Raw genomic sequence first — 27779 nt, 5'->3', positions numbered from 1 at the left:
GCAGAGGAGGAACCGTATCTCAGTCAACGTGCGCGGCCAGGGTCCCCTTTATCTCCCCACGGCAGGGAGGCGTATCCTTTCCCCCTCTGCGCTCCCCTTCACATACCACTCACACTCTGTCTGCCTCCCTCCCTCTCTCTCTCTCTCTCTCGGCTGAAGCTAAACCACAACCTGCTCCCGACGACGCCCTATCGCCCATGAGATTCCAGAGTCCACCGCGCGCCTGTTTCGCACGAGACGAAGCCGTCGGGTTCTCATTATAACGTCAGGCTGCGCGCGCGAGCTGCCTGCCGCGTCACCTCGGCTATAAGAGGGGAAAAAAAATAAAGAAGGAGGAGGAGGAGAGAGAGAGAGAGGGGGGGTGTTTGGTCATTCTGAATCCAGAAATAAATAACAATAATAAAAAAAAAACAACAACAAAAAACAGCGAGTTTGGGAGACGTCTGCAGCGGGAAGGAAAAGGGATCTGCAACTGAGTAAGTCCAGATTTTTTTTTTTACTCTCTTTTTTTCCTGTGGGTGACCTGTTTTCGGTAGCTTGTGCGGCAACATCAGTGGGTTGGGACAGACTTGGATGACAGCGGTGGAAGGTGGATCGAAGGCTGAAAATACAAAACATATTGGCGGTGTGTGTGTGTGTGGCCTTCTTGGGCCATGTAAACATCTGGGACGCCGCTGAACACATTCAAGGTCTATCCCAAGAGAGGGTGCATCCTTCGGGGATAAATAATTCCAAAATTCAGAAGCAGATTCAAGGAGGATTTATGTCATGTTCCACCGGGTTTTGCTGCATGTCTTGGAAGCACAGACGGCACGACAGGTGTAACGGGAAGGCATGTTTACGCGAACGCCTATGATGATCCATCACGTTATATCGATCCGCTTGTGCGAGAAAAGAGGAGTGTTTCTGGGTGTCTCTGTTAGTAAATGTTCCCGTGGCGCCAGCCAGCCGTGTACGGCCGTCACGGCGCGGAGGAGAGAGGCTGACTGGTTGCAGACTGTGGATGGAGGAGTGAGGAGAAGCGAGGAGGCAGGGGGAGCAGCGGGATATCTCTGTGCGTGTGTTGTGATGTGATGCGAGCAGTCCGCGCTCCAACATGGCGCGCTCCCACATGAGCTGATAAAACCTTGGTCATTACATACTCCTGTCCGGAATTTCCACTCTCCAGCGGAATAGGGAGTTATGATGCTGAGCATCTTCAACGCGCTCAGGCTGCCTCCGCCATCCTGCTCTGAACCACACGTAGACTCGTGCCTGTGTCTTTTCCTGTCCCTGAACAGAACATTGTCACTCCCATTAATTTTACTCTGTTCTTGTTAGCTGTGTTTGATCCCAGCAGGTAGAAGCCAAACCAGACAAAGCAGATTTTTTCCTTTGGTCCTTACCTATTGTCTCTTCCCCTGGAGTTCTCTATGTTGTGAACTAACTCTTTGTTGACAAATACATTGTCTGTACACACAACACACCCAGAACATTTCTAGGTCCTTGACATGCCTTATTCTACTTCATGTCCTGCAAAATACATAAATGCTTGTTTGCGTTCTAATCATGCAAGAAAGATGTCTACTTCACTTTGCAGTAAAAGCACTTTCCCAAATGTTACTATAACACCAGGATAACTTGCATGTCTACTGTAGTGTAACTGAAGTTCAGTCAGATAAGTCAAAACCCTTCTCTGGACCTCAGATTTCAAGGTTTGATACTGATCCTTAATTGAATCTAGGTTTGAATGTTTACACATAGACCTGTCCAGGGCATTCCCCGCCTCTCACCCGGTGACTGCTGATAGATAGGGACCAGCCCCACTCACAAACGCACAAGGATAAGTGTGTTAGGTAATGGAATGATGGATGGATGGATGTTTACACATAAATATACTTTCATCTAAACTATTCCATTGTCAAGCTGTTAAATGAAGCCCCTAACATGTTTTATTCCAGAAATGCCCTGAAAATACGCTTCATCCATCTTCCTGTCAAAGATTACTAGCTTACTTGTCCATGCTAAAGATGCGCTGTGCCATAGCATGATGTTGGCACCACCAAGTGTCAGCATGGGAGTGATTTGTTTAGATTAATGTGCACCGTTTTACATGTTGGCCAAAAAGTTATATTTTGCTCTTATTTGAACACAACACCTTCTTCCTCCTGTTTGCGGTGCCCCGTACAAACTTTAAACACTTCTTATGGCTTTGCTCCAACAGTGGCCTTCTTCTTACCACTCTAACAAAAAGGAAAGAATGGTTGAATAACTCTATGTTGTTGTCATGTTAACAGATTCTCCCACCTGAGCCATGGATCTCCGTTGGCCCTCCAGAGTTATCACAGGTCTCTTGGCTGCTTCTCTGATTAAGGCTCTCATTGTCAAGTTTTTGGTTTAAGTGGACAGCCATTTAGTAGTAGATTTGCAGTTGTGCCATAGCCTTTCAAAGCTTCAGAAATTATTTTATATCCCTACGTTAAACTTTCCTACACATTTATAGCTTACCTGTGTGCTGTGTTTCTTTGCTGTTTTAGGGCAATCTTACCAAGCAGAGTAACTACACTAGGCCTGTTCCTGCTCCTGTTTGTTGTCTGTTGTGTCATTTTATTGTATGAGCCAGACATGTTAGGTCCCCTAAAATGCCTCAGCCAGTCAGCGCTTTGGGGGGAGCTCTATATCCGGTGGGGGCTGCTCTGTGTTTTGTCAGCAACTCACTGTAGAGCTGACAGCACTTGTCTTGTTCACCCAGTCATCATCTGGCGTCACGACGATGGGCAGTCACATGTCTGTCTCCTTGTGCCTCCATGTGCAGCTTTGTGAGTGAGTTTTAGGCAAGTGGCAGCAAAGTTGAGCAAATAAGTCAAGCATGTATGGATTGTGTGTGTTTTTGTGTGCTGATGGCTGCCTCCTGACCTGGCAGGCATGGTAATTGGATGGCTCTGTTTCCATCAATTTAGATTTGGGGAAATGGGCTGGTAACCGGAAGGTCACTCGCTCATATTTATGGACTGTCAGAGGAAAAACAAAAAAGGTGTAAGAATGAGTTAGGTCTAAACTAAAGAGCTTAGGTGAACAATTTCTCTGTAAACTTTGAGGTTACTGCCACTGTTTTCAGTTTGATGAATTATGTTTTCAGCACTCAGGCTTCTTAATTTTTAGTTGAAGAAATGTCTTCATTACTTCTTCTGTGTGATAGAAATTATTTTTATCTACATTTTAAGCCTCAATGTTTTGGTCTACCAGCTTCGTTCTACATTCCCACCATTTATATATCTAATTTTAGCAGAACTTGATTGTTTTTAGCTAACATGTAAACCAATAGTTTACCTCTGTAAATCCGCACCTGGATGAATTAAAGTGACCAACATAGTCAGGACACTTCAAGTAGCTTTTGACTCCCTTCACTGTTATTTGTCTGTAAAACTACAGCTGGAGTATATGCTCAGATGCAATAACTCAACACCTTCTCCACCACTGTTTGTTCAGTGTCATTTTAACTCAACATACACTCACCTGGCATTTTATTAGATAGCTATTTAGTGGCTCTTTAAAGCAAAATGGCTTATCAACTTGTTACATGGAGGCAAACATGGTTAAGATGGAAGGAGGATTTAAATAATTGAATGCAGTGTGGTTATTAATGCCTCATAAGCCAGTCTGTCCACTATATAAACACATAGAAACTTTCTTGGGTTTACAAAGAAGGTTCCAAAAATGAGAAATATCTTGTGTGAAGATGCTTTGTTGATGTCAGAGATTATTTTCAAACTGGTTTGAGATGGTAGAGTAAAAACAAAATAAAATAGGAGCCATGTTGAACCTTGAAACTGGTGGGCTACAGCAGCAGATGACCACACTGGGTAACTCTCCTTGAAGCTGAAAACAGGAAACTGGGGATACAACTCACACAAGCCTAACAATACCAGGACGGAAAAACGTTGCCTGGTCTGATGAGTCTCAATTCTGAAGTACGGTATGGATCCATACTTGCCACCAACTGAAGTACATGAGTATTGCTACTCCTCATTTCCATTATTTTATGGCCACAATGTACCCAATTTCTGATGGAATAATGTACCATGTCACAAAGGTAAACTCCTCTCATGTTGGTGTCTTGAAAACAGCCATATGTTCATTGTTATTCCAATGTTTTTCAGAGTCATGGGAGTTTCATCCAATAGTGTGATGCTTTCATTTCAATGTTCAAACATCTTGTTAAATATATTCCAAGAACAAAAAAAGATCTGAACGTAAAATGAAGTTAACTTTGTATCATCAAGGTGCCCCCAATTGCCCCCTTAAAAGTGGCATTTAACCAGTTGGGTTGATTGTGCATGGTATTAACTGCTGGGATGGCTACCTCCCAGCAGCTATGGAGTACAGAGGACCACCCACAGACCCAGTTGGCTCCTCTCACTGACCATGCTGTCAACAATCCAGCAGTTCTAAAACTAATTCAGCAGACTGAACGTGTTAAAAGAACAGCAAGCATGACAAAGACCTTAAAGTTTTCTGTGGAGCAGTAGTCCAGTGAAAGCTTCCTCATCCAGCATTCAAAGTTATAAAGAGCAACATTGGGCTCAGATTGTAGAGGTGTCAGATATTAATAGATAATTCACTGCTCTCTACCTTGCCCTCTCTTCCTCCACATAATTTTACTCACTTCTTAATAACCTGTTTCCTCATTTTCTCCTGGATAGTCACTTTTTCTCACCCTCTCTTTAACTAGTCTCCCTCTCCTCACCCCTCTCCTGTGTCATGCATTGTCATGACGGCTAAGGCAGGAGGGTATTTTATTTTTTTTTTCACTCGCTTCCCTACAGATCATCTGTCTTCTCATTAACTGTCATTTTAAGCCACTAAGTCTCTTTAATCTCTGAGAGAAACATCCTCGGCCGAGTGTGTTTGTGCACGTTGTGCTAATGCGTGTGTGTTCGGGAGAAAGAGAGACTCTTGTGTCCGCTGTTCAAACCACGCGCACACCCACATTCTCATATGATGATCAGCATAGTCGTTACAAAGATTATTTCAAAAGCACTATTGATATGTGGCAAATGGGGTACAAACATATTTTTATTTGCCGTTAAGGACCTGAACCTGAAAAGAAGACTGTGAACAAATATTAAATCTCTTGTGGATTTGATAGTTTTTTTTTCTTTGTAATTGTTTTTGTTAAATCCCAGAAGAGGTTTGCTGGAGAGATATGAGACAAACAAGCTTTCTATAAACAATTGCTAGCTGTTCTTAAGTGGGGATTGGGAGGTTGCCATGAGGGAAGGCACATATTAGGCTTAATGGTTCCTGTGTTAAAATTGAAATGAGATGCTGCTCCAGTAATGCAACTCCATTGTCTCACGGATGTATAAAAGATGCTGACTGACCTGAGAGGCAGAGAGCAAGTAGTAAGATGCAGGAGACGGCGTACTATGAAAATTGGTTGTCTGTGAGGATAAAAGCTCCGGTGTCAGCAGGTCATGTTGGTTCTAAAGCTTTTTCAATGGTTGCTGCATTGAGACGATGGTACAAGTCAATAATTAAAACCCATTATCCTGTTCCTTTCTCATTAACAACCTCTGCTACCCTAGTATCCTGAGATGATGCTCGACTTTTTTTTTTCTTGATGGACTTGTAGATGTTGATAATTGCTTGATAATTGTGAGGTGAAATAATATGACCATTTTGTAGCATAAAGACAGTTACAAAGTCGGCCTTCTATCACCTGAAGAACATTTCCAGGATTAAAGGACTAATGTCTCAGCCAGATCTAGAGAAACTCATCCATGCGTTTATCTTCAGTCGTATTGATTACTGCAACAGCGTCTTCACAGGTCTGTCCAACAAATCAATCAAACAGCTGCAGCTGATCCAGAATGCTGCTGCTCGCGTTCTCACTAAAACCAGGAAGATAGAGCACATAACACCAGTTTTTAAGTCCCTCCACTGGCTCCCTGTAGCTCAAATAATAGACTTTAAAATACTGTTGTTAGTTTACAAATCACTGAACGGCTTAGCACCACAATACATTAAAGATCTGCTGTTGTTGTATCAACCTTCCAGACCTCTCAGGTCTTCCGGTTCTGGTCTGCTCTGCATCCCCAGAACCAGAACCAAACGAGGAGAAGCAGCTTTCAGCATCTATGCACCACAAATTTGGAACAAACTTCCAGAAAACTGTAAAACAGCTGAAACACTGACTTCCTTTAAATCTAGACTAAAAACCCACCTGTTTAGGATTGTATTTGAAACGTAATCAATTACACATTAAATGATGGAACTTGACTTAATGTGATGGTTTGATTGTTGATTCTATGTTGAAATTGCACAAAAATCCGTGAGGGACAACGGAGTCCCAGAGCGGAATTCTGTGAAAGAGGTGTACGGAGCCTCGTGCCGGAAGAAAAATGGCGAGTGACTGAGGGTCATTGCGCGTAACGGAAACCCTGTAAATTCTAGACACTAACAGGTACCATAGAATTGCACAAAAATCCGTAAGGGACGGCGGAGTTCCAGAGCGAAATTCCGTGAAAGAGGTGTACGGAGCCTTGTGCCAGAAGCCCATTAAAATGCTGTTGACATCGTTTTAAACTGTGTGATTGTGAGTGTGAGGGGGAATAAAAATATCAATAGATATTTTGTTCCATATAACACAGCAGGAGTGTAACAGGTAAACCTTTTATGGATGCAAACTCGACTAAAAACCCACCTGCTTAGGATTGTATTTGAAACGTAATCAATTACAAATTTATTGATGAAACTTGACTTAATGTCGTGTTTTGGTTGTTGATTCTATGTTGCATTGTGTTTCTGTGTTTGATATGATGTAAAGCACTTTGAAATGCCTTGCTGCTGAAATGTGCAAATAAAATGTACGAATAAAATTTGATTGATTGATTGACCAAGAAGGGCTGCACAGTGGCACAGTTGGTAGCACTGTTGCCTTGCAGCAAGAAGGTCCTGGGTTCGATTCCCGGCCGGGGTCTTTCTGCATGGAGTTTGCATGTTCTCCCTGTGCATGCGTGGGTTCTCTCCGGGTACTCCGGCTTCCTCCCACAGTCCAAAAACATGACTGTTAGGTTAATTGGTCTATCTAAATTTTCCCTAGGGGTGAGTGTGTGTGTGTGAATGGTTGTTTGTCCTGTATGTCTTTGTGTTGCCCTGCAACAGACTGGCGACCTGTCCAGGGTGTACCCCGCCTCTCGCCTGGAACATAGCTGGAGATGGGCACCAGCAACCCTCCCGACCCCATTAGGGACAAGGGTGAACAGAAAATGGATGGATGGATGGATGGATGATTGACCAAGAGACATTCTGATGATGACAAGCTACTGGATTGTAGCTACAGTTGCCATGGAGCAGTCTGACAGAATTGAGGCTGCGATTTTGCACCATCAGCCCTTAAAACCAACACCTGCAAAGAAGGCAGATGAAGTGTCTTTCCCAGGGACACAAATGACAAAGTCAGGGGGTCCAGGAAACCAAGCGGCAAACCACCGATTGCAGGGTGAACCGCTACTGCTGTCACCACCAAATTCTTCTATGAGATTGTTTCTGACATATTCCTGCAAGAACTAGACTTATTTAATCTTTTGGCCCAATTCTGATTATCTTTTTAGAACTATACCGTTTGTAAAACCATTTGCATTTTGAAGCCTTTGTTTCATCAAAGCATATACCTGTATTGTCCAAAGTGTTGCCCGCAATCATTTTTAGCCCTTGTTGTGGTATTTGCTGGGTCTATGGCTGCAATTCAAGAATGAGATAAATTTGTTTGGCTGAAAACTCTTTTAATTGTTTTGGACAAGAATTTCACTAACAGATCTAAAATCGTGTTAAAATAGAAAATGTCAAGTACAACACAAGATATTCATCTTTTTTTAAGCCAAAACTTCCAACAACTATTTCACAGGACCCGAAGCTTTCAACAATTTTCAACAAACATGCAATACCCTGTTTGTGGTTAGCTCTCTGAATATCTTTTCTACAAAAATCACACTAACTTATTACATTGAATAAAATATTTGGAGACCATTCCGCTGTTTTTGCCATTCACAAAAATTATTTCTGGTGAAATGAAAGCTAAATTAAAGGATTTTTTTTTTAAGAAATCTGAATTTTACTAAACTCAACAAAAGGTTGCGTCAAAGAACTTGTCACTAGATGTCTTCACAGACTGAAAACAGTAGTTTTTAGTTTGGTTATAAGATGAACATCAAAAGACGTGCAATATTTTGCCATTTTACCTTCTGATCACTGGTAGACCGATTTCAACCACTGACCACTGAATGGTGCATTCACTTGTATCAGGTTGTCTCATAATTGTGTACACCTGGTTCAAATTTGTTACTCATCCATATCCTCCAAAATATTTCCTCTATTAACAATACCATTATGCAGCCCACTCCCTACTCCACATTGACATAAATCTACACAATGGCGTTGCTCAGAGACAAAGCTTTGCTTTATTCTGTAGAGATAAATCTAAGAAAAAGCCATTCCTTAAATGCAAAGGGCCCGTTTGCACTGATTTGTAACAACACAAGCATGGGCCAAAGGGGAGTGAACAAGTCGGACCTTTAATCACATGTTAAAAAGATCCATGTCGAATTTTTTTCTGCGTTGCCAGAGTGATGAGTGTAGCCTCAGCAATAAATCTCCGAATAGGTCACAAGTAGAGTGCTTTTTAAGTTAACACTGGGGAAAAGTGGAGCTGAGAAATATTTTGTATATTTTTGAAAACTGATTTCAAAATCTTAAAAGGTGTCAATGTCATCTTACCTGTGATACTATATAAATCCCAAGAGCAATGGGAAGCTCAGAAGTAGAGTCTAACACTGGTTTTAGTAGATTTTAAATATCTTGTAAAACTGATAATATTCCTATAAACACAATGCAACTCAATATTAGCAGATATCAACCTAAGCAATTTTACAATTCAAGTAATTGATTTCCTTCACTTGAACAACATTCATATTTAACAGTAAAGGTATGCTGGGTGAGGCTAAAAGCTTTATCCCCCTGCTAGTTGTGAATCAACAGTTCACTCTAAGTGCAGGTATTCTTTTATGAAATGGAATTGAAACTGTGAGCAGTATATGTAGCCTGAGCTGTTCCAGGGACCAGTTGTGGCAACTCAGTGAAGTCTGGATCTGATGTTGTGGTCGCCGGTTGAGGTTATGTTTGTTCAGCTCTGCAGGGGCTTCGGGCGGCGGGCTGTGGGCTGCTGGCTTTGGGATGGCAGCAGGTAGAAACATCGGTTGTCCGTGCCGTCAGTGTCCCCTGCACTGCTGCATCTTATGTCCATGACTGTGAATGTGAGAGGCAACTTCCTGATATGAGTATTGTGGTGATATCAGCCTCCTATCCCCTCTGTGACACTGATTACTGGTTTTCTGCAGGCAGCTTTTTCCTCCAATTCTGTACACACTTAAGCACACACACATGCACGACACATGCATAGCAGACACATTTTGTTGTTCATATCTTGTTATTGTTTTCCTATCTTTATTTTTTCTTGTTGGTATTTTCAGTATCAAGTAATGAAAGTCAGGGGAATGGTGGACTTCTCCCTCTAGTAGAAGGCAGCCAGACCCACCACAATGTTTACCTAAACTATAAGTACAGGCCGTAAAAAGAAGATGGTACGTTTCTGTGGTTTACCAGATCTTGTAGTTGTTTGAAAATTATCCTAATCTAGCACTGAAGCTATTTGGCAGCAAGAACTGCGGCCATCTTTAAGGTCTTGTGATAAATGTAGACGTATTTTATCTAAAAATATTACCCCACTGACTGCATTTTCAGTTTGAGTTGCTCACTACTCTGAGAATATTGTGTGTTTTTTATACACCCAATGAAATAGGACATTCACCTACTAATTTGGCAAAACTTGATCTGAAATCATCAGATTTCATCAGGTTTTATGTAGTAGTTATTCCTGAAATTTTGATTGCAAGAAAGACAACAATAGCCTAGTCAGAGAAAGTAAAATGAGAGTTCTTCTTGTCTTAACCAATTGCGAAGAAGAGATGAACTCTTCATGGCGTGTCTTTTGATTTCCCAAGAAATTAGTAGAGGTCATATTGATGCAACAAAATACCAGGCGCTGTATTGCAATATAGAGTTGGCAAAGTAAGATGTTAAAAGTGCTTTTTGGTCGTCTTGATCCCACCACCCCTCGTCACAACTCCACCCTGCATTTCTCAACCAGCGCGTGGTTTCCCATTTGTCCTCACGACGTGCATGTTATACAGTGCTTCATTTGTGCTTTTGACATGGGTGTCGCACAGTGCTGTCCTCCTCTGACTGCCGCAATGGTAGCGCTGTTATTTACTGCTGACCCAAAAGAAGGGAACTAGTTTTACCCTGTGACCCTGGAAGACTTAACGTGACCTCAGCGGACTTCCTTTGGTTTTTATTGGCACCGCAGTGTTTACGTTTGGCACAGTGTCTGTTGTGCCTCAGAGAGGAGGCTGCCGAGTGTGCATGTGTGGTGGTGACGAGGTCACGGTGTGGGTGTTTGGCCTGAGACAAGAGCTTGGTTGGAGGGGAAAAAAAGGCACAGATATTGTTGTGCGTGTCCTCTTGTGGCCTGAAGGAAGGAAGTCGACGACGTGAACAGCAGTGAGGAGAAAGAAGTGCCACTTCAATAATGAGAGTGTGAAGTGATGTGAGATTAGCTTCCTCTCTCAGAGTACCTGATCTTTTTTTAATCCAGGCCTGGATTATTAAACTAATCAGTCAGACTTTAAAAGTAATATCTGCCCTAAAAAAAAATATATATATATATATACTGTATATATACAGTATATATACAGTATATATATATATATATATATATATATATATATATATATATATATATATATATATATATATATATATATATATATATTCATTTTTAAAGCTGCCCCTTTATCAGAGTGGTTTTGAGACTGAGTCTGTTAAAAGGTTCCTGCTGCTATGAGTTTGCAAGCAAATGAACGCCTCTTCGTTGCTTAGATAAACAAATTAATTTATGGTAATAGTTTAAAGGTGTTTATGTACCGACATATCATAAGTGGGATCATTAAAAGCTGTTTTTTAGTTCATTAGTAGCAGTGTTTTCTGTGAAAGGGAGCCGCTCTATGAGAACAGCTGAGCTACAGTATATTGTCAATTTTAATTGGTTTGTAATGGTGTAATTGGTTATTAATTGATTAAAGACATAAAAAATATGTAGCTCAGTTCAGCTTAATGTTGCCACGATGTAAGATGGAGTTATTCCTGCCTGTTATAATTTAATGCAGTTTAATTTTTTTTGTTTTCTTCCAAGGCTATTACGTAATTGTTTTGGTTTAGGTTTTTCATGAAAATACTCATAGACATAGAAACTGTTTCTCTCAGGTTTCTAATATAAACTCATTCTTGTTTATTAGGGCATGAAAGTAAATTCAAAATATTTGATACCTAAATTAGGACCGTGAATGGTTTTAGAGGCTTCATGACTGCTTACATACAATTGGATTACAGCAATTTTGGCAAAATCTAGTTTTCTATCCTTTGAATATCCAATAATTCTGACAACGCAGGTAACAAATCTGGCCTGTAATGTTTCCAAAACCACCAGCACATATTAAAAGTTCCCTGCTCCTCCACAATCAGCTTCAGTCTTACTGGGGAGGCAAAAACATTATTAGTACTTTTCATCAGCCTGTCGGCAACTTGATATTGTTTCAAGTCAGTGGTTCTTTATTGAAAGCGTTCACCCTTTAGAGTGCTATTATGCAGTTATTTGAACCTGCAGCATCCATGTTTGAACACATCAAGGAGCACAAAATCTATTTTTATTATTATTATTATTATTGTTATTATTACTAAGATTTTACACGTAAGTCTAGAATATTCTCTGGATCCCTTGATCTTTCCGAGCATATGCATGTGACTTTGTTTGTAGAAGTAGTTGTAAAATAGATATTAAATCAGCTCAGGCATTTTAAAGTAAGGCATTTAGTCACTGATAATCAACAGATGCCAGGAAACAGCATAAATAAGTCTATAAGGAATCTGTGATTAAGACGACTGCTGTAATGTGTCACTAAAGATAATTATGCGTGAAACGGAGGCAGATGTCCGACAATGTGAGTGGTCTCATGTTGGTATGCCATGTTCTTGCTGACCTATATGCACTCAGACTGCGATACGTTAATAATTGATGCGGTGCTTCTGTGTCAAAATGACTCTAACAATCAGCTTTCTTTTACAAAAGCAAACAATTATACTTAAAAACAAGATGTTTCTGTCACATGAAGTAAAACATGTTAGTTATAAATGTTGTAGGACAACAAAAGTAGGGAAAATTGCCGTCATTATGTACCCTGCCAGTTCCTGTTAGAAAACATTGCATCTGTAAACTGTAAAGCATATTTGTCTTCAGATCTGCATAATGTTCTCAATCAGTGACGGGCACCGTACATTATTAATTATGTAGCTTCGTAGGAACTAAGTTAATTTCTTTGAGGGGATTCAGTGGAGTTTCACAGAGCAAAAGTGTACACTGGAGCCAGAGGATTATGAGCAAAATGTGGTTAGAAAACATGATGGTGCACTTTGCAGCCAGTTAATGTGTTCCTGGAAACGCTGCGACTGCAGAGCACCCAACAGAAAGAAAAGGATGACTGTGTTTTACCGGCTTAGGCTGTTACACACCTGCTTTGTCATACTGCCAGAAACATATGTTCCAACCCCACTGGCTGTTAAAGATCACATCCGTTTCCAGCTTTTTCTTGATCAACATTTTGTATCACTTACATTTATCTGATTCCATATGTCATTGTACCCCGTCTGTAAGTGACTTCCTGCCTCCCTCGTTGTCTTCCTTTTACTGTGGCAAATGTAATTACTCTCCTAACGATGCCACATAGCTTTTCCCTCTGTGTGTGTAGTTTGTTTAAGAGGCAGCAGAACACCAGCCTGCATTTGTACGCCAAGATCCGCCAAGTTTCTTTGGAATGCTTTTTAAATTTGTCACATCAGTTACGGAGCTTGGACAAGCGCTACTGAACCTTGAATTTTGTTTAAAACAAAATGGAAACAGTCAACAAAAATCAGGCCATGATCGCCTGACGTATAAGTTACGTTGTGTTTTATAATACGCACTAAATGGACGCTTTATTTGATGCTCCTGTTCACCTGCTCAACTTCATTGGACAGTAATAGATTTGAAAAACGTTGTCTGACCAGCCAAGTCGCATATCCAGCTGCAGATAGCATTAGTCCATCTTTCCTTGTGTCAACGGTTTGAACTAATGGAGGTGGTCTAATGGTGTGAGGTACAGATTCTGTTTGCTAATTATTTAGATACTACATATACCTGTGAGGTATTTGGTGATTCTTGCTTTTTTATGGAGCACAAATGTTCCAGAAAGTAAGATAAAAAATCGGTGCTGTTTCAATGCCAAAATAGGTGACGTCAACCAGAATCAACTTTTTGTATAAGTCCTTGTTATTAAGGCAGTTATCGTGAATTCTTCATATTTCTAAGAACCCAAAGCATAAGGACATTATCAGTACTTGAATTATTTATCACCAGTTTTATTATTATTGCAACATTCACCAATATAATCACATTTCTTCCTTATAACACGCAGCCCTGGTGCTAACCATGCATATCCTTTTATGACCACAGTGAACAGGGTCCCACCCTTTTCTTGCTCGGTGTGCCAAATCAAGTGCCAGGTGAGTTCAAGACTCATTCTTAGCTTTGTCCTCTTAACTCCTGCGCCCATATTTGATAATAACATACGAGGACTAATGAATTTTTGTTGTAGGGTTTTGGTTTTTGTTCGGCACTGCAGGTTTATCAGTGACCCGTCCCCCTCTGAAACCTATCTGGTGACTCTGGGAACGCCTGCCTTCAGAGTGAATTCTGAGTTGCTGGATTTGCCTGTCTAACACAAACCTGTTTTCGAACCTAACTTACTGTCAACTGTATACTGTCCATCAGTCTTTTCTTTGTGATGCTTGTTCATTCACTAATTCATAGAAAACTAGTCGTGAACAATACCGTAAGCATAGTCATATTCAGCTGAAACGTGTGTAATAAAATCATCAATACAGTCATCCTGCATTCTTAATGGTTAAGGAAATCACAATAATGAGCTGTGAATGTTAGCATCCGCCGGCTGGATGCCCGATGACCCCAGGCTAAAATCAATGACAGTCCATGTCGATCAATGTAGTGTGCAGCTTCTGTGCACCAGTTTCTGTATGCAGCGTGGCAAAGTTAGCAGAACAACCAAAGATGTGAATAGAATTTCAAACAGGACTTCAGTGCAGCAGGTCCATTACGAGGGGACACATGTAGGCAATGAGAGGACAATTTGATCACAGGCTGTTTTTCTGACAACTACCAGTGAGCCTATTTATTATTTCAGAAGCAGGCTTTTTTTGGTCTGGAACATTACTTGAAAACTTTAGCGTGATTTTTCCTCATTTGGGCATGCAAAAAAGTCTTCACAGATAACACTGACTTTAGTTCTAATAATAATAATAATGACAGGTTCAGATAAGCGATAAATATTTATAACATTAGTTCTAGGTTATTTTATTTTTTACAGTTCTAGTCTATCATGTCAAACATTTTCTTTATGCGGAGAATTTCCACATGCCTTTCTCACATGTGCTTTCATTCCTCCTGATTTTGCTTGATTGGCCTGACAGGTCAAATGAGGAAAAAAAAAAAAAAAGAAAGAAAATCCAGGAAGTATAATATGACTGTGTTTGTGTGTGTGCTTGAGGGGTTGATCAGATGATTGCTGTTCTCTCTCTCTCTTTTTTTTTTTTCCGAAGTATCTCCATGTGATGCTGATGTGGCTTGATGGAAAAACAGTCTGTTTGTTGAGGTCACTCATATGATTGCTGTACAGGAGTGTGACGAGTCCTATAACCCTCATGTTTGAGACCCACTGCAGTCCTGGAGGTTCAGAAGACTCCAGTTCACACCAGGGCTGACATAAGAGCTGTTGACTCTGTGTGTTTTCAGCCCTCATAATAAGCTCCGTGAATTAGTGCCAGCTAATTCGCACTGTGACAGTGGGAGTCTTGCCACCCAACAGGAGCGGTGACACCACTTCAGCACGTGTTTTGCACCGAAGCATGTCGGTTTAGGTGGTCGGGGTCATGCAGAGTTGTTCCGTTGTTGCTTGTTTGAGAGAGTTTGATTTAGAGAAGGGAGGAAAACTAAAGCTTCCCTTCCTCAGCTATGAAAACATTGCTTTGTGTTGCAAAAATCTCCTCCAATCTGTGCAAAAAGCTATCATTTACACAATCTCAAAATAGTTTTCCCAGTTTTTTTCTTTCTCAAGCGAGAGCGAGACAGCCTCCAAACAGAGTGGGAGAACTCAATATCTTTTCCTGAGGTTGCAGCTATTGATAATTTGACACCGACTCAGTAAATTAGACTTGTTAACCATCCCCATCACTGGGCTACATTGATTTCCACATTTAAGTTCTGCTCTACAGGGGTGTATTTTCATGGCTTTAATCGTAAGTATCTCTTCATTAGGCAATTATCTTTAGCTTTGATGAAGCTATGTTTGAGTATATGAAAACTAATGTTATCAATGTGAAACATTTGCAGTTGCTTTTACACATCAACTTATAATAAATGCAAGTTTGCAGTTTCGTTTTCTTAAAGAAGTTGAAGCAGTTTCACTTTCTGTGAACAATCACATATAACAGGTGGTATTTTATTTAGAATGAAATGACAAAGATTTAATTGTATTCCATTCATAAAAGTGCCATTCTGCTCCTCTTCTGCTGACAAAAACAAAACTTATCTGGGTTGTAACTAAAGAAATGTCAATGGGTATTTTTGGCAGATGCCAAATCTCATGTTTAGAGGGATAAACATAGGCATGCTTTGCATACATTCTACTCACAGTGTCCCATTCAGCAGACACGCCTCTCAGCAAGAGAGAGAGAGTAGTTTCAGTAGAGGATATCCAGTAAAATGAACTGATTGTGTCTTCTCTCTTACACAACACTCTTGTCTGATTAATACTTTTTCACTTCTTATCTAGACATGCACTGATCCAATCCTTCTGATCTCTTTTGACTTGCTGATACCTATTTTGGCAAATTCTCATTTCTTTCCAGCAACTATATCGTTTATAAAAATTCAAAATAGTTTGCACTGGTCTTGTATTCATTTTAGTAAAAGAGGCGTTGTCACACTGTGTGAGATGGGGTTTTGCGATTATTTGTTTAGAAAGCAATATGAATACAGAACTGACGTAACATTATTTAGCATTAGTAACTGTAAACACCTGTTACTAACGGCAACCTTTTGGATATGCACAATATGGCATGTGAGCAATCCCAGTAAAGCTTTGTTTTACTGGGATCTACTGGGATCTAGTAAAAGAACTAAAACCTTGTTTTACTGAGATTGCTCACGCTGGTAGACAAACTAATTAGAGTTGATATTTAAATCAAACAAAGACAAGTTACAGTTGACATTTAATACTCTCTTTGCCTATTTTATTTGTGATTAAAGTGCTCAGCATTAGTAACTGTAAAAATTTGCCTTTGTGTGTGTTGCCAGTGCGGAATTAAGACCCCGACATTAACTCTGAGGTTTAGAGCAGCTGTTATTACCATAAGAGGAGCCTCTGTGTATTCCTTAGAGAATCTAGATCTTTACCTTATAAATTATAATTATACTTCCAGTTTCTATGGTTTAGAGTTCCTTTTAAAGTTATGCTTTATTGAGCAAAGAGCAATATAAGATCTAACCCTTCAGGCGTTTTAGAAATTACTATTTCAAATGCAAGCGATTATTTTGTTTCTTACATTCATATTGATGTTAATACTATAAAACCATGGTGTGTTTTTTTATGTGGCTGGTCTAAATTACCAGTCTCGTTGTCGTGTGCTTTTTGTTGGTATTCGAAAGCCTTCTTCCAAAGGAAATATCACATTTAATAACCATTCCTGAAGGTTGTGACCTGTCATTCGTATAATCGTAACATGAGCCTTTAGTGGAGACTTATTATGACTATTACTATCGCTCAGCGTCCCATCTCAGTAGGGCAACAGTCACAGTCATTCCACTCTGGCTTTAAATCTTGCTTCCGTCCATCCTCCATCCTGGATCTCTGGTCTGGAACCCATTAGAGCAGGAATCTCCAGCAGCGCCATGATTCCACATTAGCATTGCCTACCCTGTCTCACCCTGACAGGAAAGAGACACTGCCTTAGTGCCAAATAGACCAAATATTTCACTTCAGTCACTGGAAAGTCGTTGGAAAGTGCAGGTTTGTTGAGTGAACGCTCCTCTAGAAGAGAACTGCTCACCAAAGGGCGCTAAATGTAATCTTGACGGTCACAGATATTTGGGGTTCCAAATATCTGCTGCTAAATCGGTCTAATTTTTTTTTTTTCTCTCTCTCTTTCTTTCTTTTCTCAGGATGGCGGAGGTGTCACAAGAGGAGAGACTCCAGGTCATTGCTGTAAGCTATATCCACATGCAGACACACACGAACACACTGCCTGTTTCTTCCCAGCTCTTGCAGACTGCACATCAGGCCACGCGGATGGCTGTAGAGACAACAAATCATTGCTGCCTGTCGAGGTCTGATAGGAAGGCTTAATGACAACCTTTTAGAGCCCATCTTCTCCCCCCATTAGTAGGCATCTAAAGCTAATGGTGTAGATACAGCTTGCTCCTTTTTTTTTTTGCTGTCTAACTCCTGGTATCTCACTCAGCTGTTTGATGTCTGTTTCTTTTCTGTTGTGTCAAAACAAAACAAACAAAAAAAATACAGATAAGAATTGCAGTTTTTTTTTTTTTTTTAATCAAGAAAATCAAGCATCTAGTGTTTAAAAAATGCCAGGGGTTTTTAGAGAAATTCTTGGCCGACTGAATGATTTGTGCACCGCTTTGTATCACACAAACTTCCAGAAATCCAAGCTGATAAGTCCATTTTTTTAAGAGTCTGGCTGGAGAAAAGCAAGTGCATATTTTCCACCCAGCAAATTCTAGGAATTATTAATGAATTCAAGGATTTACCAAAATTTCCCTGACCCCCTAATCATCTATTTTAACTTCATGTGGAGTTGCGTGCAAGAAATCCAAATCCTTCCCTTGGGTGACATTACAAAAAGCTCACTTGTTTCAACTATTTTTGCAAAAATATGATTATGCGTCTGGCAGTGTGTTTTGATATTTTATAAAACAGTCAAAATATGTCATACTGATCTTTTCCACTTGGTGCAGGTAGTTGCAGTCTGTCTCACAATTTAAAAATTTTATTTTAATGCCTTTCCAGTCATATCATAACTTGTTACATAAATAGTCCAAATCGGCATAGTGTCATACAACAATCGTGTTTCTATTGTTTCTGAGGGTCAACTGACTTTTTGCTGGATGAACTCATTTGTTTGTAGGCAGGGATTTACACCCTGCACTGTTGGCTGCGACTCATTTGAATTTTTTTTTTATTATTGTTATTTATTTATTTCTCAAAATGAAATAATTTCACAGGTTTCTATCAGGGAAAAGCTGGAAAGAAACCACACTCACACACACACACACACACATACCTCCAAGCCAGCCGGTTTGGATTCCCTCATGATTCGAACCTTGAGAGAATCCAGCTGCCTCCTAAAAACCAAACTGCTGTCAACCTTTTTGGAGACGCGCCGCAAAACTTAACACGAGCACTTTGCAGACTGCCATCCAAAGCCGGCCTGAGGCAAAAGTAAGCCCCAAGCCGGCAGTGGCCCCAAAGACCAATTGAACTCTGACACAGGAGATATCTTTATGAAGTTAACTCTGAAAACTTTTTCATACCTAAAAAGTTTTTTTAAAATTCATTTATATGAATGAATGTAATCTTTAAATCTCTCAAGATGAATTCTGCTCAGAGTCCTTTTTTAACGACAGGCCAGCGCTCCTCATGCCAACAGTCGTTGAAAGCAACTGTCGTAACAATTGTCAGTGAAATCAAGTCAGCTCGATAATGTTGCCGGTGATGTTGCCCTCATTTTTACTTGGTTCAAACCTCTGTGGCCCGGTTTGTGAGAGATCTCGTGTCTGTGTGGCGACAGGAGAAGAGGAAGAAGCAGACAGAGATTGAAAACAAGAGGAGGCAGCTTGATGACGACCGACGGCAACTCCAGCATCTCAAGGTAGTAATGCGCTTCCTTCCACTTGTCTCTATGTTTTTACATTTATACCTCGGTGAGGACAATCCTTTGGGAAGACAAATGCTACTGTGTTGGTGAGACTGTCTTCTATCCTCACTGCACAGAAATCTTCACCTGCTTACATTATTGGTTCCTTATCTCCTTTATGTAAATGTGGTGAAATTTTCATTTAAAAAAAGCCCAAGGAAATTAGCTAAATAGCTATAGCTACACATCATAGTTACAACAGAAATGTCTGACTTTACCCAGGCAGCCCCTCAAAAATTCAGTTTGCTTATAAAAATGTTAAAACAGACGGAGAATTGATTAATACAATGCCCTGGAGAAATACTCATACCCCTTGCACTTTTCACATTTTGCAACTTTAATGTATTTTCAGTGAAGTTTTATGTGACACACTAAAAATATGTAGTGCATAATTTTGAAGTGAAGACAATACATTGAATGTTTTTTCACACCAATTAAAATCTGAAAAGTGTGGCGTGGATTTCTGTTCTCCAGCCCCGAATAGTTACTTTGTAATAGAGAGACGATTAACGATTAACGATTAACGATTAACGTGCCCCTGGGGGACGCCGTCTCTGTCACTGTTCCTGCTGGACAGAAGCATCGCATGTTTGCTGTCTTTCACATAAAATCACATTAAAACATCTAGAGAAACACTGCGATAAAATGCAAAAGCAAAACACTGGGCCAACCAGAGGCAGGATCACAATGCACATTCTGACTGAAGGCACGGTTTTAACGCTGTTTGAAATGCACTCGAGCTCTCCACTGATGAAATCCAAATCTGTGTCATCTGCACCCCCTCACGCCTCTCCCTGGGCAGAACTTGAAGCAGGATCACTGCCGGGCAGGCCTCTGTTTTTCTCTTTTCTTTTCTTTTTTTTTTGGAGTCAAAGCTGCTATACACCCACACAACAACATTAAACTCTCCAATGTTGCAGCCCAACACAGTGAGATACTCCCTCACCGCCGCTGTCACGGAATGTTCAGAATGGACCGCAGATAACGCCATCAGCTCCTCCACATGCTGTTTATGCACGCACACACACACACACTTAATATATCTGAACCAAGGCTATTGTCAGTGTATGTGTCAGCGCTATCGAAGCTTATTTCGTCCTGGGACAGTTCAGCAGCTCAAAGATGGGAGCAAAAAGGTCGAGGTTCGTGTGCGCCTGTGTGGGCGTTTGGTGTTTGTAAAAAGTAATCGTGACCTGCACCGTTACCCCTGCGCGCTCCCGCTTTTTCTATTTTCAGAGTAAACCATTGTGAGGGTGTGGGTGCACATGCGTGTGCTTGTTTGTGTGTGCATGCCTCATAATGAGAAAAAAACAAAAGAAAACACAGAACCTCCAGACAATGCAGTGAGCTTTGGCAAAGGAAACAGATTTTTGTCCCACTCCCAGCAACAGGAAACTGTTCTTACACCCACCGCACCCCCGTTTTCGTCTCACACGCACACGCTGACACAAACAGGCATAAGGGGGCTAAGAGGGAAGTGTAATCACACTGTGGAGAAGCATGGGAAGACTCTTTCTGCACTGTGCATGTCTCTGTTTTTTTTTACACAGGCAGCATTAATCTGAAAAAGTCAAAAAATTGCCTCATTCAACAAACCACTAGTCAGTGTACCATCTCCATGATTGAATCACTTTACTAATCTAGCCTCATACATACCGGGACTCATTTCTTGCAGTGAAGATGAAATTCTAAGATGATGAAAAGACATTAGATTAATGCTGATATCAAGTCAGGCAAAAATTAGCATTCGATTTTTGTCAAAATAAATCTTGATTTTCACCAGCTGAAGCCGTTATTGTGAATATGTCATGTTCTAAACGAACATAACTTTATAAAAGTGCATAGAACGAAATATCTTTACTAGTTTTACAACTTTGCTGGTTCATGTAGAATTAAAAGAGGAAAAGAAAGAATTAAGAAAAATATTTCCTGTTTTAATAAGAAAACTTCTCTCTGTACAAGGCAATACGTTTCTAAATCTCACTCATTAAAACTTACTAAGATTAATCCTTTCCTGGTTATTCTACATAAAGCTGCGATGAAATACTACAATGTTTTTCCTAAAATGCACAATTCTTTGTTTTTTACTTATCCCCATGTTGAAAATAACAGTGAAAGGTTCAGATACAACATGGGCTGTCAACACATCATTTTGGTACTTTATAAAAAAAGTCACCAAAAAAATCAAACATATATCCATCCATTTATGCATTGTATAATAACCCTTAGTCTTCCAGGGTTGCGGGGATGTCAGACTCGATAAAACAGGCTGACTCTTTTGAAATGGGCTTGTGCTAGAAAGCTTCCGAATTTCTCCACATTTTCCCTCAGAAGAGTTGTCAGATATTTGCCAGCCGTTTGCCAGAAGCCAACCGTTAGGTATTGCAACACGGTGGAGTTAATTGGGAATAACAGTTGCATAAAATCATAGGGAGGCACACACTGGGCATAGATCACCGGCTTCCTGCAGAGTCAATAGCTAAAGCCTTCCAAACTTTAGGAACAGTGCGTACAGAGCTTTATGGGATGGGTTTCAGTGACCGGACAGCTGCTTCCAAGCATTACGTCAGCAAAGTAAAGTGCCACATGTAGTGATGTAACAGAGTAGTGGAGCTGTGTTCTCTAGTGAGACAAAGTTACGCCTCTCTGTTTGGAAGATATGAGGAACATATGAGGGTTTGACAGCTATCCGGAAAACAGCTTTTCTCTGACTGCACTGTATAAAGTTTGGTGCAGAAGAGATTCAGTGTGTGGGGTTGTTGTTCAGGACCTGTCCTCAGTTCCTTTTATTGCAATGAAAGAAACTCTTAATGTTGTAGTATTCCAAGACATTTGGTTGATTTCATGCTCTTCACTCTGTGGGAATAGTTTGAGAATGGCCCCTATGGTTATGACATGACTGTGACAAAGCAACGTTCCTAGATTTGTGAATGGGCAAGTTTGCTTTCAATGTACTTGACTGACCTGCACAAGGCTGTACAAAAGGGCTGAGATTGTAAGCTGGACCTTCAGGTCCAACATCAGTGTCTGACCTCAGCAATGTACAGTACAGACCAAATGTTTGGACACACAGTTGTGTCCAAACTTTTGGTCTGTACTGTACATCTGGAAGAGCTATCAAAAATTCCCCTAAGCACACTTTCAAACTTTGTAAACTCCCTTCCCAGAAGAGTTGAAGCTGTTGCAATTGCAAAGGGTGGGCCAACAGTAATTTAAACCCTATGGATTAGGAATGGGACGTCATTAAAGTTAATGTGACCCAATACTTTTGAGACTTCGACTCGGCCACTTGTATGTTGGTTACTTTCAGACGTATACTGAAAAATTCCATCATCTAAAGCAGGGGTGTCAAACTCCAGTCCTCAAGGGCCGCTGTCCTGCAACTTCTAGATGTGGCTCTGCTGCACCACACCTGAATAGAATAATTAGGTCATTGGCAGGATTCTGGAGTACTTGTCTACACAAGGAGGAGGTAATTAAGCAATTTCATTCCAGTGTTTTGTACCTGTGGCACATCTAAAAACTGCAGGACAGCTGCCCTTGAGGACTGGAGTTTGACACCTGTGAGCTAAAGAGTAAAGAAAAAAAAGTTCAAAAACAGTTTCAAATATTTCATTGAACTCATATTAAGTTGAACGACAAACTTCGTTTCAGTAAATTTGGGTCGCGAAAGACATAAAATGACTCCTGAAGCGAGGCTCTCCTGTCTACAGCTGCTCGTTTCATTTGGATGTGCGCACCGGCCTGACGCGCGTCTGTCTGTGTGCACCCTGTGTCCCAGTTCCGCCCTTTGTCTGCTACGTTAGCAGCTTTTACTGCGAGGAACAATGGAACGAGACGTAGCTTCAGCACTCGGGCTTTATGACTTTTTCACGCAGCCTGGTGTGTGTGTGCGCGCGCGTGCTTGGGTATGCATGAGTGAGCCAGTTAAGTGATGTCAGGCGTTAGAGTAGTAGGGTGTGGCGAGAGAACAAAACTGAGAGACAGCGGGGGAGAGAGAGAGAGATGGAGGGTGGGGTGAGTCGGGGGTTGGATTCAGTGCCCAGGAGACCTTGCGGGGCCGGGGAATGAGGAGTGTTGAATTACACCGTGAGACTCTGTGCTGTAAAGCTCTGGGGCAGCTGAGTGTCTGAACCTGGATTACACAGTGGAGAAAGTGAGACAGAGAAACTAACAGGTTGAAAAGAGCAGGAGGTGAACCAAAATATTTCCAACTTCATCCAGGTTCATGGACGTTTTATGCCTCCGGGAGAGAAATGGGCCGGGGTCAAGTCTGAGAGGAAAGAGTGAGGGGGGGAAAGTTTTTGGGTTTTTTTATTTTAAAAATAGGGGAAGTTTGGTGTTGAAATTCACGTTGCATCATTGCAGAAGAATTCTCACCGAGCTTACAATAGAGAAAGCTTTTTCATTTAGCAAAGCAGTGCTTCTTTGTTTTTCAGTTTTATTACTATTATTTTTTTGTGCGTGTGTGTGTGTGTGTGATCTAACAGCTGCAAGCAAGGCACTGTTATATTTACCTCAAAGCATGTCAAGTATTTGCTTTGATATGAGCTTCTCCACATGAGGGTGTTGTCAGGATAAGAATACCTGGTTAGAAACCGGAGGAAGAAATGAGCGCAGCGCGAACAGCACACGGGCAAGAGTCAGTTGTAAATAAAATGTAAGAATAAAGCTGGTTTGTTGTCATTCCACTGACCCAGCTGCTTTTTCAGTCCCATGCTCAGTTAAGTTTATTAGCAGAATTGCATGTTCGATGCTGGCAGCCTCCATCCAATATGGCCAGGCGCCACATTTTCTCAAACTGGCAAGACTGTTTGGTTGCAGTTCAAGAGTTCGACTGAATCCCTGAGTGGCACCAGTCAGCAGACGAATTGGACAGAGAAGAATTTGGTCTTAGATTAACTAAGGCGCTTGTTGCTGTGTCTCGGTGAAAGTGACACTAATCCCATCTGTACAAAAAGACACAGGCTTATCTGACAGCATCAGAGTGAGTCACTCAGGTGCTTGTAACAAGCACATGATACAGTGTCCTGCAAAAGTAAATCGTACCTCTTTCACATTTTCACATATTGTATCACATTCACGAACTCCAGTGTGTTTTATTGGGAGTTTCTGTGATATACCAACACAAAGTAACGTGGAATTTGCTACAATTACAACTGCAAGTCAGTTTTGTTCTTCTGGAGCCAAAAACGTTTCTGACTCAAACTGAGTCAGAGTGTGTGGATGGGGAAGTAAACATTCATTTTCAAGCCTTGGCCAAATTTCGATTGAATTTAAACCTGGGCTTCATCCAATCCACGTAAAAATGCTCCAATCTAAAATCTCTACTTGTAGGAGTAGTTGCATGTTTAGAATTGTTGCACTATGGGTCTTGCTCGAGGATTTTTAGCTTCAGTTATCTTCCCATCAACTCTGACCCGCTTCCACATCCCTGCTGAAGAAAATCATCTTGTAAGCAAACGCATTCAGTCGTTTAAAGACCAGCAAAATTCTTGGGCGCAATCCTCATCAGGTTATCTTTATTAGATTATGCTGATTGGCATATATCTCCCATCAGACACACACTTTAGTACGATACCATCTCGCTCTGAGCACCCAGGCAGACTACGGAGCTGCTTCTGCCGTCTCTTCTTTGCAGTAGATCAGGCTCTCTTTCCAATTCCAATATCACCCCTTACAAGTCACACCGGTTACGAGTTCATGGCAAGACTTCAAGGTTGATCGGGGTGTAAAAATGCTGAATTGACTTAAGACTCTTCCATTCTGGCATCTTTTAGTTTGCAAAGCATAATAAACGCCTGTAGAAACACCAAATTGTTGTTAGTTACTTTTCTGCCACACATACTGTTTTGCATGTAGCTCATAGACTTGCATTATGGTCTCATCTAAACAGAGCACCGTCCTCCATGTCTTTGCTGTGTCCCCTGGATGGCTCGTTGCAAACTGCAAACAGGCCAGATTTATTTAGAGCGTGTGTCTAATAGTTGTCCTGTGGACAGATTCCTCCACCTGAGCTGTGGACCTCTGCATCTCATCTAAAGCTACCGTGGGGGTCTCTTGGCTGCTTCTCTGAATTAAGCTTCCCTTACCCTGCTTGTAAATGTAGGATAATATCTTAGTAGGTGTGTGGTTCTCTCCATTTTCAGACAACTGAAGTAACTAAGTAAGTAAATAGAGTTTGTTTATATAACACTCTTGATGGATAGAAGAGTGCAACATTTTTACAGTAGCACAAAGATAAAATACCATAAAAATGATGAAAATAACAGACATAAATTACTCAAAAAATGGTCCAAAACAACCAATCATACAGACTAAACACAGTAAAGTACAGAAAACAATCGAATTGAATCTCTAGTTGTATCCTTGTCTGACTAAAAGCGCTTTTAGCTGCTTTTTATATAAAACATTATTGCTTGTGCAGCAAATTAATAGAGGAAGTGCATTCTGAAGTCCAACACACAATACACAAGTCCAAGAGCAGGAGTACGGTTCTGCTATTTCAGAAAAATACTGGGAAGTTTGGCCATGTAAGAATTGAAAATGTGGAGGAAAAATGTTAAATTAATTGTGAAAATGACTGACAACCTGTTCAAGCTTGAGATATTGCTTTACGTCGTAGCCCTCCATTAAACTTCAAAACTTTATCCCTGACCTGTCTGCTGCGTTCCTTGGTCTTGATGTCGCTGTTTGTTCACTGCTGCTCCCTAACAAACCCCTGAGGCATTCAGAGAAAAGCTGGATTTATACTGAGATTAAAATACACACTGGTGGATTCTGTTCACCAAGTAGTTGACTTCTGAAAACAACCGGTTGCACTGGAAGACATTTAGGGGTGTCCGACTCTCCAGACAAAAAAGTTAGACGATTATCGGCTTCTTTTTGTTCATTTTTCCACATAAAATCACATAAAAATACAAATTGTTCCTTGTTTAAAGGTATCTTTTAAGGTGCTTTCCAAATACAAAAAAGAAACAATCTAGTCCAGAACACCAAGCCATCAAGAGCAGACAGAGATCCTCCATTATTCTTTTTTAATGTCATTGTTAAACACACACACGCATACAATCACATTTCACTGTTTTGTGTTTACTTGCAGTCAAAGTCACTGAGGGAGCGCTGGTTGCTAGATGGAGCTCCAGCAGAAGAGGAGACGCAGAGGCGTCTGCAGGAGGACGAGATGAAGACCAAGCTTCTGGAACAGGTCATCCTCAGGTGAGCATCTGTTTGAAACAAACAAAAAAATACTTAAATGGGGAGAAAAAGGTAAAGTTTGGCTTGGAGTGAAAGTATTAAAAGCAAAGGTTTGTGATTTTTGTGTGTGTGTGTGTGTGTGTGTGTGTGTGTGTGTGTGTGTGTGTGTGTGTGTGTGTGTGTGTGTGTGTGTGTGTGTGTGTGTGTGTGTGTGTGTGTGTGTGTGTGTGTGTGTGTGTGTGTGTGTGTTTCTGAGCCAGGCTGGAGCAAGAAATTGAAGAACTGGAGACAGGCGTGCCAGCTAATAAAGGTGTGGCCAAAGAAAATGGTGAGTTCTGTGTCCATGGCAACACAGCTGCAACACTTGACATGAAGAGAAAGCCAGCTAATAATAGCTACACAGATTATTAAAACAGTATATCCTCTTTCTCCTTGTCTCTCTCCCCTTATCCTAATCACCTTCTCCCCTTATTTGTCCTCTCGTCAATGCTCTGGCGCTCCCTGTAGGTGAGAACGGAGTAGTGCAGACCTCCGGCCAGACCCCGAAGAGAGAGGTAACGGGGGTCGAAGCCAAGCTGCTGGGCCCCAGCCCCGACCAAGCCAGCGAGGACAACCCAGTGACCCTGGTGTTCATGGGCTACAAGACCGTTGAGGACGAGAAGGAGACGCACACAGCCCTGGGCATGGAGGGCGTGGACGGCAATGTGAAGGCCGAGTTCGTGGTGATTGACGACGGCGAGGGGAAGGCGGCGGACGCAGCCATGGAGGAGCAGGCCCCGCCCAATGGCAGCATGGCGGAAAAAGAGAAGGCCAACGGAGGCGGAGAGGAGGGAGAGAAGGAGAAGAAACAGACCTGCAAATGCTGCACGGTGATGTGAGATGTGTGTGTTTATCTGCGTGCGTGTGTGTATGTGTGTGTGTGTATGTATGTTTGTGTGAGACTGACTGCGTATGGGTGAGTACACACCTGCACCTGAGCAGGACCGTATGCCATTGCATGAGTCCATATTTGCAAACGTATGTAGCTTTTTGTGTTTGTGTGGAAGTGTGTGTCAGGACTGATTTACAGCTACACAGTCAACATCCCAACAACGAGAGCCGACTCGAGCTCCAGCTCCAAGAACCACAAAGACTCATAAGTACACTTACTCTATATACTTTCTCTGTATTTGACTTTTGATTTCTATTGATATTTTTCTATTTTTCTGTCTTGACCTTTATATTGTAGCCTACTAAGTGTGTTTATCCTTATTATGAGGCTGTGTACTGTACGTTCATTGTTCTTATTGTTTTTAAAAAAAAATGTATTAGCTCTCTGGATTGTACTGCAGCCCAACTGGGAAAATTTCTGGGAAAAAAAAAAATCCTAAACAGCAAAACTATGAAGG

General features: G+C 41.1%; 1 protein-coding gene across 1 annotated transcript; it reads left to right on the top strand.

The window, feature by feature from the left end:
• The first annotated feature begins 81 nt into the window (after positions 1–81).
• On the top strand, positions 82–27401 carry LOC102232437 (paralemmin-1-like). The gene is made up of 6 exons (XM_005799255.2): positions 82–476; positions 17426–17468; positions 19069–19149; positions 26297–26412; positions 26652–26719; positions 26899–27401. Exons 2-6 carry the CDS (start codon positions 17427–17429, stop codon positions 27267–27269), a joined length of 678 nt encoding a protein of 225 aa, XP_005799312.1. The 5' UTR covers positions 82–476; position 17426; the 3' UTR covers positions 27270–27401.
• Positions 27402–27779: the final 378 nt, after the last annotated feature.

The sequence above is a fragment of the Xiphophorus maculatus genome, chromosome 19, assembly GCF_002775205.1.
Source record: "Xiphophorus maculatus strain JP 163 A chromosome 19, X_maculatus-5.0-male, whole genome shotgun sequence".
Classification (NCBI taxonomy): Eukaryota; Metazoa; Chordata; class Actinopteri; order Cyprinodontiformes; family Poeciliidae; genus Xiphophorus; species Xiphophorus maculatus.
This window is presented reverse-complemented; position numbering and strand designations above follow the sequence as displayed.

Coding starts and splice junctions, on each gene's coding strand:
- LOC102232437 (XM_005799255.2), top strand. CDS start 17,427: ATGGCGGAGGTGTCACAAGAGGAGAGACTCCAGGTCATTGCT. Junction 19,150..26,296: donor GGCAACTCCAGCATCTCAAG/GTAGTAATGCGC, acceptor GTTTACTTGCAG/TCAAAGTCACTGAGGGAGCG. Junction 26,413..26,651: donor CTGGAACAGGTCATCCTCAG/GTGAGCATCTGT, acceptor TTTCTGAGCCAG/GCTGGAGCAAGAAATTGAAG.